Source organism: Pterocles gutturalis, unplaced genomic scaffold (assembly GCF_000699245.1).
Source record: "Pterocles gutturalis isolate BGI_N339 unplaced genomic scaffold, ASM69924v1 scaffold43731, whole genome shotgun sequence".
Lineage (NCBI taxonomy): Eukaryota > Metazoa > Chordata > Aves > Pterocliformes > Pteroclidae > Pterocles > Pterocles gutturalis.
Window position 1 is genome coordinate 28,595 of NW_010107035.1, and position 12,479 is coordinate 41,073.

General features: G+C 44.3%; 1 protein-coding gene across 1 annotated transcript in view; it reads left to right on the forward strand.

Moving 5' to 3' along the window:
* LOC104472336 (Fanconi anemia group D2 protein-like) overlaps positions 1 to 12,340 on the forward strand; it is a gene marked incomplete at its 3' end in the record, with an annotated part of 40,248 nt that extends 27,908 nt beyond the window's left edge. Inside the window, 14 exon segments of the mRNA XM_010087964.1 lie at positions 1 to 76; positions 856 to 984; positions 1,184 to 1,302; positions 2,775 to 2,888; positions 3,440 to 3,567; positions 4,438 to 4,537; positions 5,869 to 5,991; positions 6,959 to 7,052; positions 7,614 to 7,685; positions 7,912 to 7,950; positions 8,584 to 8,658; positions 9,760 to 9,834; positions 11,549 to 11,695; positions 12,263 to 12,340. The exon segment at positions 1 to 76 is cut by the window's left edge and continues 29 nt beyond it. Of these exon segments, the coding sequence (XP_010086266.1) occupies positions 1 to 76; positions 856 to 984; positions 1,184 to 1,302; positions 2,775 to 2,888; positions 3,440 to 3,567; positions 4,438 to 4,537; positions 5,869 to 5,991; positions 6,959 to 7,052; positions 7,614 to 7,685; positions 7,912 to 7,950; positions 8,584 to 8,658; positions 9,760 to 9,834; positions 11,549 to 11,695; positions 12,263 to 12,340 (1,369 nt within the window).
* Between the last annotated feature and the right edge of the window lie 139 nt (positions 12,341 to 12,479).

The window sequence follows — 12,479 nt, forward strand, 5'->3', positions numbered from 1 at the left end:
CCTCCTGGATGACCTGTGCTGGAAGCTGGAACATGTGCTGACCCTGGGCTCCACAAGGAGAGTCCTCTTTCCAAAGGCAAGTACAGCAGCAGCCGATGGGGCTAGACCTGGGCTGAGGCAGAGCACATCAGTGGCCTCCAGGCCTCTCCCAAGAGAAATGTTTTTCAGAATTATTTTCACCTAACCATTACATGGAAATCCTGACACCCAACTGTGTGTCAGAGCAGCACTTGCTCTTTCAAAAGAGACCTCTGTACCACTTCCCTCACTGTGGAGTGTTTGCACCATCTGGTTCTCTGCGTGTCTCAGGAAAGGATGTATAACTGGGGCCTTGCAGCCTCAAAACTCAAGTGACCCTTTTCCAAGCCTTCCCTGTGGAGGCTCTGCTGTTCAAGAAGCAGCTCAAGTTAGGCAGGCCACATAGCTGCTGGATCTGGGTTTCTGCTTCTTCTGTAGAAGGGCACCCAGAGTGCAGTGACTCCTTGCATTCCTGGCTGATGCTTTCAGGAGGAAGTAAAAGTGTAGTCCATTGCATTAAACTGTGAGAAATTCACTACAACCTGATGGACTCCATCATATTCAGTGCTCTTTCTCCTTGTCTTTCTACCTATCTGAATTCCCATGTGACATGTAAAAGAGTTACATGTCACATCAGTTCTGTTATTTTAATTTAACGTTAACCACTTCTCTGAATTGGTGCTGGTTGTTCAGCAGAAGACATCTTTCTTATTCTGTGACCTTTCCTGACAGAGTGTATGATATCAGGAATGGGACTGCTCAGGAGCAGTCCAAGAAGTAGCGCTTGATGCAGAGTGAGACTGATGAAGTGACTTTAATCTTTGGGATTTGCTGCAGGAAAGAGGCTACAAAGATATTGGCTTTTCCCACCTGTGTCAGAGATCCCCCAAGGAAGTTGCTACATGTGTAGTCAAGCTACTAAAGCCCCTGTGTAATCACATGGAGAACATGCACAACTACTTCCAGGTCAGCGGGCAGCAATTTTGACTCAAAAAACTGACAAGTTTTGTCACCTGTAAAGGTATTTTTGGTTTTGTTTGGGGGAAAAAGAGAGTGGCTTTGTTTTTTTCAGGTGTTTTATACATGGAATTTACGGAAATGGATTCTTGTGCCATTATCTTTCCTTGGAATAGCATTTAATTAATTTTTTTTTTTAATATTAAAGGCAGTTGCGATACAAAATCAGGATGTGGAAGATGACGCAAGAGTGAACATCCAGGAGCACCAGCTGATGTCCTCCTGTTACCAACAGCTGTTACTAAATTTTCGCTCCCTATTTGCTTGGTGAGTTTACACAAGAGAGTATATGGTCTCCTGAATGAGCATAGTCTGTTTATTGCTTCCTCTTCTTGTTCCTGTTCTTTAGAGTGTTTGTACCCAGCAAATGGCCTCTCAGCCATGCAAACAACACACTGCAGTGTCTGGAGACTTTTAAGCACTTCATAGTCGTCAAGCTTCATTGCCTGATCTTGAGCTGAACTAAAACTGTAGGCGATTAACAGTGAATGCACAACGAGGCACTGAACTGGCTAGAATTCAGTGTGGTTTTGGATCAAGACCAGCATAAGTGGTATACTAGCACACCTAGTTGGGCAACTCCCATTCTGCCTAGGGATCTTGGAATTTCTTACCCAGTAAGTCCCCTCATCCTTTGCTAAGTTGTCACTGCCTGAATCCTGAGCAATGAAATAATTTATTTTGACAGTAGGAAAGGATGAGTGCGTACCTCATTGACGGAAAGCCTGTGCTGCTGATGCACTCGAACTGGATTCATAAATGCCAAACTGAACAATCCCTGTGCAGCCTGGATTTTACCTCTCCATCTGCTATTATAATCCAGGATAGCATCATAGAAGCTTTTTCTGAACCCTAATTTACTTTTGTACTTAAAAAGCAGTAGTAATTGTGTAAAAATTGTATGAGGTCTAAGGTCTGCTTTTCCTGTTGGCCACTACTGGAGCCTCAGAGATCCTGATCCACCCCTGAATTGGTCATTTTCTCATTAGCCAGCATGAACGTTGGTTGTTCCTGAGTGTACCCATTTTGGTCAGGCAGCCATATATTGGGGCGAGCTGTCCAGCCACTTAAGTCTGACAATGAAATTACAAGTCCTTTTACATACATTTAATCAAGCCCTCTTATATTACTGATTGTTAATTGACTTGTGTGTTAAAGGTGTACTTGAGCATTACTGTTATCAAGTCCATACATACAGTCTATAGATCTAGAACGTGGATGCATTTGAGCCTTTCCAGAATGTGTATCTTCATTGAATGAAGAAGTAATTCAAAGAATTAGTGAAGATCTCTACAGTTTTCTGCCCTGTTGGGCTCCTACCTGTTCAAGAGGTGACCAGCCACTATCACTGCACTTGCACAGCAACTCTCATTAGACATCCTCTTTTTTTCAGGTCTGCATAGCATTATTTTAGTACACATACATGGACCTCCATGTATGTGAAATGGCCTGTCCCTCTTAGCCAGGTCTGCAGTCTAACTGAAATGTTAGTATTTTGTGTGCACAAGGTTTTCTGTTCCCTGGAAAAGATAAAACGTGTATGAACTAAGTTCGCTGTCAAAATCAGTTTTTGGGTTTTTATGTCCCCTTATAACTTTCATATTGCAGGGTTCGTCTCACATATCCTGCTTCTTTATTTTTCTTGTTGCAAAAATATGCCTAGATATGCTTTTGCATCTGATACCTCTCTTCCTTCTAGTCTGAAAATGAACAGGATTTTTTTTTTTCTTTCCTATCAGGAATGGTTTTTCTCAGCATGAAAATACTGACTTGCTAAGGTCAGCTCTCCAGGTGCTTGCAGACAGGCTAAAGCCAGGAGAGACAGAGTTTCTTCCTCTTGAGGAGCTGATAAGGTAGAATCAGTATTTCCTGGCTCTGAAAGGGATGAATTTCAAGCAGTTTTCCCTGTTTCGTGGGGGCATTATGGGTATATGTGTGTTTGGGAGCTCTCATAGAGAACTTTGTACCTTCAGAAAGCTTTGTATTTAACTGAATGGCAGTGCAGTCAAATCTAATTAAGAGGAGCTACTGGATTATAAAATACGCATTAATCTATGGAGCTCATTTGTTTGTATGCTATTTGAGACTAGATTCACAGAATTCACAGAAAGAATGAGTATGTTCTGGATAGTTAAAATGCCTACAGGAACACTAGGCAAAAGCAGTGTATAAAGATGTTGCTAGACTTAGAGTGACTGGGGCTTGAGAGAAGCTTCTTGATGACTGAATTTTTATCTGCTAGTGATCGACTATCCCTTCTTCAGAAAGGCACTGCCAGAGACAAAATACTGGGCTAGGGAGACCTTGGATCTGAGCTGGTCTAATATTTCCTTTTTATTTATGTGTTTCTGGGAGACTACCCTATCTACACTGGTTTTACTTTTTCCTTTCCTGTCATCCTCAGTGAGAGTTTTCACTACCTACTGAATTTCCAGCAGAGTGTTCCCAGCTTCCACTGTGCCTTTATCCTCACTCAGCTCCTGATTGCCATCGCTGAGAAACCAATGACTGGATGGAAGAAAGAGAAAACAGGTAATGTGTGAAGAACTTCTAATTTATTTTTGTGCTGTCCTTTGCCTGTAATTCTTGGGTTCTGTCTCTGAAGTGCATCTTTTAGGGGAGAGATTTCCCTTTGGTATTCTAGTAATCTCACTGGAGTGAACAGTCCTAGCCATTAATAAAAGGAATAGCAATAAATTTATTGGAACCTCTTTGGTATTTGTTTTACTGTGCTTCAGTCACATGCAGGAAGGCAGACTCTAGCTCTCTTAGTTGGTGTCTTTAAAAATCAGAGCCTCACAGCTTTTAAGGGTTCAATTTTGGTACCAATTTAATCACTGATTATGAAGGTGATCATAGGCTTAATCTGATGTAACTTTGTAGTGTAAGTAGAGATGTGTCAGTGTGCTGTGACGGCTCATTTCCAAAAATTATGGGAATGAACTGCAAACACAGCTGTTACTTCAGGGCAGAGGGAGGAAAATCTAATATATTCTTAACCCCATGTAACAAACATTTTCAATGAAGAGAACTCTCAGGGATTAAGACCTGTTCTGTAAGAGGAACAGCATTCAAGCAGGTAAGGCGCTGACAGACTTGCAGGGAGAATTAGTTGGTCTCCACTTTGTCACACACTGAAATGAAAATTCCAGACACAGTCACCTCTCTCAGACATACCTTGTCATACTAAGACACCTCTAGAATTTGTCCTTCTCAGATCCCCACAGCCACTCAAAATTTTAAGTTCCCTACTTTGAGATTATTTTACTATTTTAAACATTCCCACACTGGGAGAACTGCCCACTGAGTGTAGCAAGAAGGAAATTGTCTTGGATTTTTGCAATACATGGGAAATTTAAACGCATCTATTTCCTTCAATAAGTTATTCCTTATCTTGTACAGCTTCCTTAGCAAAGCAGTTCCTCTGCAAGTCATGGATGAAGCCCAATGGAGACCAAGAGAAGGGCAGCCAGTTCAACAGTGCGCTGCATACTCTGCTCTGGTAAGGCTCAAGCCATTGTCTCAAGCATGCCAAGACACTCTTTTTCTAATAATTACTGTTGCTGCGGAAGAATGACCCCTCTCAACCCTCATACTTACACAGTTTGGTCTGAAGCACTGTTTCTACAGCACTGAAAGTGAGTGACAGGAATAATCCTGTCAGCCATTGCCATAGAAGCATGTTTGGACCTCGTCTTTGCTAGACTGTAGCTCGTCAGTATACATCAGCACGTGTAAGTGTGGATCTGGACCAAAGTGTCTGGTTTTGTTTTCACTAAGCTGAAAGCAAATCAGCTTTCATTAAAGCCAGAGAGAGCAGGACTGAGTATAGGTGAAATACAGTCACAGAATCATAGGATGGCTGAGGCTGGAAGGGACCTCTGGAGTTTGCTTGTTCCAACCCCCCTGCTCCAGCAGGGCCACCTAGAGCAGGCTGCCTGGGACCATGCTGGGCGCAATCCTCTGAGCTTGGCTGTTCAGCCAGTTTTCAGTCCACCTCACTGTCTGCTCATCCAGCCCATACTTCAACAGCTACTCTGTGAGGATCTTGCAGGAGAAAGTGTTGAAAGCCTTACAAGTCAGGGTAGACAATACCCTCTACTCTCCCCTCATCTGCAGACCGTGATTTCATTGAAGGTTACCAGGCTGGTCGGGCATGACTTCCCCTTGGTGAATCCACACTGACTACTGACAATCACCTTCTTGTCCTTCATCTGCCTGGAAATGGTTTCCAGGATAGTTGTTCCACCACCTTCCCAGGGATCAAGATGTGGCTGGCTGGCCTGTAGCTCCCTGGGTGCTTCCTACTGCCCTTTCTGAAGATTGGAATGGCATTTGGTTTCCTCCAGCCCTCAAGCACCTCTCACAGTTGCCATGATCATTCAAAGATAAGAGTAGCATCACAATGATATCACCCACTTCCCTCAGCACTCATGGGTTCATCCCGTCAGGGCCTGTGGACTTATGTATGTCCAGTTTACTTAGCTTTTCCCTAACATGATCCTCTTCCACAAAGTTTTCCTTGCTCCAGACTTTGCCCTTCTATGAGGCATGAGATTTCTGAAGGACAGTTTTGCTAGTAAAGACTGAGGTGATGAAGGCATTCAGTTCCTTAACATGTACCGCAGCCTTTTCCGTGTCCTGTGTCACCAGGACCCTGCCCCATTAGCAGTAGACCCACATTTTCCCTTTTGCTACTTATGTGCTTAGAGGAGTCCTTCTTATTGCCCTTGGCACCCCTTGCCAGATTCAACAGATTCAACTCCAGGAGGGCTTTGATCTGTGTTATTCTGCATAATATTTACTGATGAACTAAGCTGGTTTTGGATTTAGTGTCTACCTGGAGCACACAGATAACATCTTGAAAGCTATAGAAGAAATCTCCAGCGTTGGTGTTCCCGAACTGATCAACTCTGCCAAAGATGGATGTTCGTCTACTTATCCTACACTAAGCAGGTAATTATAGCAATAGAGCCTTTGCATTTCATGAGATGCACAATGGCAATTTCTGCTTTTTAATATTTGATTTTCTTATTTTGTCATCTATTTTGGTTTCATGTTAGTACTGCTGTGGACTACTCTGGGCATTTGTAAACATTCTTTTGACAGTATGCAACAGGTTAGGACATGGTTAGCTTTACGTCAAGGTGGAATGGTGGTGTGGTGTTTTGCTGCTAGCCAGGGTTCCCAGCTCCTCCTGTACCTGCAGACACTGGCACAGCAAAGAAGCTGAAAAGTCCTTGAGTGTCCTGGCAGCAGCTATAAACATCAGTGTGTGATCAGCCTTCTTTGCAGCAACAAATCCAGCTCTTACTGGCTCCTGTGCAGAAAGTCAACTCTGTCCCAGCCGAAATCAGGACAAACAGCCTTGTGTATTAACAAAATGTTAATTATTTGTGAGACATTTTAATTGGAGAATGAACTGCTATCTGTACCCTGGTATGTTGCCTCTTTCTGTGCTACTGTGGTGGTACAAAGCACTCTGAAAGTCAGCCTCAGAGGCCTGGCCTGGCTGTAGGCAATCCTGGGCTGGTACACAGTGTGCAAAAGCACACTCGGGATTTGGAAACATGGTTTACACATGAATGATCAAAGTTCCTGCACTTTGGAACTACCAAAACCACCTTATGCTGACAGCCACAAACCTTTCGCTGTGCATCCGCCAGAGTTACAAAGAAGCGCGTGGTGTCTGTGTGTGGTTCACAGTGGGGAAGTAGCAGTGACTTCCCAGGATTCTCCATCTGTCTGGGCAACGAGGCTCAGCTAGACATGCTTATGTGTCCCAGGGTCAATCTCCTGTGATTTCCTGTTGAGAAGGATGCCTAGCTGGGTAACCTTCAAGTTTTCCACATTGTTCTGGTGACAAGAAGCCTATCTAGATACTCAGAGCTGGCTTTTAGTTTTGCTTTCACTTTCTCCACAGGCAGACATTCCCGGTTTTCTTCAGAGTAATGATGGCTCAGCTAGAGAGTTCAGTGAAAAGTATCCCAGCTGGAAAACCATCAGACTCAAGTGAGGTAGGAAAATAAATGCACTGGACTCTTTGAGCAGAAGAAGACATTAGTTAAACCGTACAGTACAATAAAGATGTGTAAATTGAAAAGGAATCTACTTCTGAATTGCGTCTAGGAAATGCAGTCAGACAGCTTCATTCATCAGCCAAAACTGATACACAGAGTAACATACAGGTAGCATCCTTTTTTGTATGGTTTGTACCATGTCAAAAATCCAGTAAATCCAGCAGAAGCTATAACCAGAAAACAGGTCATAATCAGCCAAATACTAAGCTGTGCAGTTGGTCTGCATGCCTGTGTGGGAGCACAAAATTATTTTGCAAGGAAGAGCTGCTCTGAGAGCAAAGAAGTGTGTTAACTCTCAGCATTTTAAACCATGTGGGAACTGATCAGGCTGGAATTGCCATTAAGAGGTTTTGCTGTGATAAATCTGCCTGTGGTGAAGCTTTGTTCCTCTGTCTTCAACAACAACAACATTTTAGGTAGAGCAAGTACTGAGAGAGCATCCAGCAAGGTGAGAGCAAATACACCATTTTGGTTTATTGTCCCTTTGCATCCTGTTAGGTGCAACTGGAGAAGCTGCTGCGGTGGAACATTGCTGTGCGGAATTTCCATATCCTCATTAACTTGGTCAAGGTGAGGTTCTGGCTGTTTTTCTGGCTTTACCTTCAGATTCCCAGCAAAGCCCAGTATACCCAGATTCGTGAGCAGAAGGAAAAAGCATGGAGTATGGCTGAGCAGCAGGAACAGCATGGAGGTGGTAAATAAAGCCAGTTATAATCTGTGCAAGGGTTTCTATTGACATTGTTTCCTTTAGACTCGTGGACTGATCCCACTCTCTTTGTTCCTCTCGCCCAAGTAGGTATTTGACAGCAGGCCTGTACTCAGCATCTGCCTGAAGGTAAGCAAGAACTCAAAATACCCGAAGAGAGCAGTTTAAGTACCAGCTTTCTTGAATCATTGTCTCCAGTGGAGTAGAGCGGTTACTGAATTCCCTGGAAGAAGCAGACACTGTTTCTTATACCTTCAACTGCCTTCCACTAATCCTCACTGTATAACTTGACCCCAATGAATTTACTGCAATTGGCATTACAGATTTTAGACCCTTTCCCTTCTCTCCTTTCCCCATGGTACTCCAAATGAAAGGAGACATCACAGCAGATGGGTCTGGTCTCCCTTGGAGCCCAGAAAGATCATGTGTCCCTCTGCAATTCTCCCTTTTCTGGCTAGGACTCATATATATGTATAGATTCTAACATTTTGTGTTTAGGTCAGTTTTATTCTCGGTTGGCTAGTGAATAAAACCAGGGATGTGTACAATGAGGAGACCTTGTCCTTCTAGCCTCTCTTTGCAGTGATTAAAGTGGAACACTTTACTGATCCTGTATATTCCAGTACAGCCCTCACATGAATTTTACTAAGCGAGAACAGTCTCTGGGGTAGCTTGAAAGAATGTATCGTTATCTTATTTGACTTTGTGATGGTCCTTTGAAATTTAAATGTGCCTTCTGATATATTTATGATTCTTTTATAGTATGGCCGCCTCTTTGTAGAAGTGTTTCTGAAGCTTGCCATGCCTCTCCTGGACTACAGCTTTAAAAAGCACAGGGTAAGTAAGCCATTTGGAGACAGAACTGTCTGGAACCAGCTGGGAAGCATGACTGATGCTTGCTAGAAGGAAATTCCTCTCTAGTGACATGTTGGCATGACACTTATACTTCATGACAAATGCATCTAATGTCTCCAGCTGTGCTCTGCCCTGTCCAGTGCTCTCTCAGCAAACAGATCCCTGTTTCCCAACTTGCCATCACCCTTCTGGTTGGATGGCTTCACTGTTAACAAAGGAAGCCCTTCCAGCCTCCATCTCCTTGAAAAGTTATTACCACCAAGGTGTCACTCACAGAGTAGGAAGCTCATGTGAGGCTGGTGAGGGCTTGTGGTCCAGATGGGCAGTGACATTGGTGTCTTTGCAATAATTCTTGGAGCTTTGAGCAGGACAACATTCGTGAGTGCAGATGGACAGGCCAACCTTCCTGCACTACATGACAAGCAAGAACAGCTCATATATTCCTCCTGCTTTGTTGCAAGGCAGTCCAGCTTTGCTGGTGAGACTCCTTCTTTGGCTTAGTCTTCATAACTTGTTTCTCTAATAGACAACTCCTTTCTGTTGCAAATGCAAGATCTGTTCTCATGGATGTTTGAGGGAATGAGGTTATCAAACAGATACCTGGTCATTGCCACTGGACAATAGTAAGTGCTATGTAATTTCTCAATAGAGAGGACTGACATCTAGAGTCTGTGTTGGACACGTTTCAAATACCACAATCCAGCAGTATGTTTTATACTTTTCCTCTGGTTCCCCTACTTCAGAAGATTGTATGCAAGGCAAGATGTGATGAGGTTGTCTTGATTTGAATTGCCCCACTTTCACCGGTACGTGTTCACTCCAAACTCGAATTCAAAACCAGGTTCAGTTCAAAATGATTGGCCTTACGACATGTGGTCATAGTTTCATTACCAGTTACTTGACTTACATGCACAGTGCAAGTCTCCTAGGGTTTCATCCCGTTTGTCTGATGTTTCCTGCATACCTGCATCACATCTCGATCCCACAACCCTTTCAAAGGATTCCTAGGACTAATACTATTTCATTAGTCTTGTTTCTCTTATGGAAAAATCCTTTGAAAATGATTCTACTTATTTATTGCAGGATGATGTGCAAAGTTTGCTGAAAACCTTGCAGCTGAGTACCAGACAACTTCATCACATGTGTGGCCATTCCAAGGTAAGATAAGTTCTAATTGCAGCACAGACTCTTGTCCTAGGATGATTTATTTCCCTTCCACTGCTTTTCCTGGGCATAGGCAAGTTCTATTTGCAGGCTCCCAGCAGTGTCTATACAAGCAAAGAGCGTGAGAGAAGGAGAAAGAGCCTTGGTTAATGGCCTAAAAGTTGAAGTATTTGATCTGGAAATGGCTGACTTGGATGTCAGATCAGGTTAGCATACTCTCTCTTAGGACAGAGGTTCTTGACATCTTTGGCTGTTGGCATCAGTAAGAGGCTGTTTCTGAGGACCCAAGCTGAGATCTTAGAGACCTTGCATAAAGCATAGATGCCAGATTGATAATATGGGAGCGAAGCTTTGGGAAAGATCAACAGCCTTGTGAATCAGAATAATCAGCAACAGGAGGTGGACAAGTGGAACACTTTTACTCAAAGTCCTCTAGGGAAGAGGGCAAAGGGAGGGGAGGAAGCTGGTAACACGCAAACCAATCTGCCAGTCTCTCTGTGGGAGACATGGAGGAGGAAGGAAGGAGGGAAGGAAAGGATTAGCACCCTCCTTACAGCGTGGAGAGCCAGTGCTTGTCACGAGAGAGAATCACATGGGAAAAGGCAGTTAAAAGGAATTTCATGTGTGCTGCTTTGTTCCTGTTAGACTCCTTAAAGGTTCAAGAACACTTGTCCAAGCTGGGAGCTTGCCAAAGTAGCTGAAGGGAGAAAGCCCTTCGTTGCTTAGAGCAACTCTGTGTGCCCTCCTGTCCTAGTTCTCCAAAAGCCAGTGCTTCTTTGGTCTGGACCAGTTGGCTTTGGAGTTTCTAGTGCACACGCATTCTGTGTAACTAGCATAAAGGAATTGCATCACAGAGCAAGAAAAGATTGTAATTGCAGTGGCTTATTCAACACCTTCTCATTTTTTTCTTCTTTGTGCTTGGGAATTCAGCAATTTCCTGTGATGAAACTCCCTGCAGCATTAGTTTGCAGCTTGTGGCTATCAGCAAGTAGCTATTTCCCTTCCTAGGCAGGTAGTTTTGCAGTCTGGCCACTTGTAGCATTGCTTTTTGCCTTGGGCTGCAATAGTGTGATTATCCATTGCTGGCCGCCAGAGTTATATAGATAACTCCACTATTTCACCAACAATCACTTGCAGGGGAGTCAGACTTACCCAAACATTATCAATTGCACACACCACCAGCACCAGCAGCACTGCAGCTCTCAGACATTTGTGTGCAAGCAAGTTGTGGCTGCCGTGAACAAAATGGCAGCAGTGTGAGGTCTGTGCATGAAGAGCTGTGTGTTGTTCTTGGAGAGCAGAGCAAGTGGCGCCAGTGTGTTGCTGAGATGATGGAGCAAATGGAAAGCAGATTCTCAAAGTAATTTCCTAAGGGTCAGCAGAATTCATCTGACTGATGCAGAAGAGTTACTAGCCTCTCTCTAAGGTTCATGAAAAAAGCTGAGGCTCCTTCTGTTTTTATGCAGAGTGAATATAGCTGTTTGGATTGTTGTAAATTATCATTTTGCTGCCTTAGACCAAATGCTTATCTGAGTTTTATTTTTTTAACAAAAGCTATAAAAGATTTTGGCTAAGAAATGGCATAATCTGGGCAAGCTTTGTGGGGATCGTGTCCCATCTGTCCCACCTGTATAACCAATGGCTTTTAAGTAGCCAGAATACTTGGGCAAGAATCAATTGTAGTCATGTTGTATTGTTTGATGTTTAGATTCGCCAAGATATTGGTCTGACTAACCACGTGCCTTTGCTGAAGAAGTCACTGGAACAATTTGTGTACCGAGTGAAGGCAATGCTGGCGTTCAACCACTGCCAGGAGGCGTTCTGGGTGGGCATCCTTAAAAACCGGGATCTTCAGGTGAGAATCACTGTCCTGCCTGGGGCAATTAAAACGTGGAAAATGACACTGCCCATCTTGCCAGACACACGTAACTCTGCCCTGGTGTGCAGGTGGAGCTAAAAGGCCAAATTCAATGTGGCCACACTACAGTCACATGTAGTGCAGCAGAAGGAAGTGTTTTATTTCAAGATTAAGGGCCTGCATCTCTGGGGGCTTCCTTGCAGTGAGGGGTGCTCTGACACTGGTCAGTTTTTATTGTTTGAAGTGAACAATACTACAAGGAAGGGGAAGGGGATCCTTCCTCTGCTGTGTGGCAAGATCTACAGGCAAAGAAGGGAAGAGGTAAAGGTTGTCTGAACACCTCTTCACGCACTCCCGTGTGTGGCTTTAACAGAAGCCAGTTCTGGCCGTTTTCTTCCTCTTTCACTGGAGCAGCAGCAGGACAGTCGAAACAAAACCTGCTTTTTGCTCAAATCCCATTTATTTAGCTAAGAGGGTAATGAAACGCCGCTTGCTTCCCTCCCACCCCGGCACGCTGTGGCCGCTTCGCACGCACTCAGTACGGCTCTTTTGCGTTCACCTCAGGGGGAAGAGATTTTGTCTCAAGCCTCTGAAGAGAGGGGCTCCGAGAAGGAGGAGGACTCCGCAGAAAGCTCCGCTGAGGTACTTCTCCTCGGGCGCCCGCTGCCTGCGCCCCGGGGCTGGCGGCTGGAGCTCCTTATAACGCAGCGAGGGCGGGTGCAGTGGGGCGTGGGGGGCGGTTTCGTCTCTGACGGCGCCGTGTCCCCGCAGGAGCCGAGCG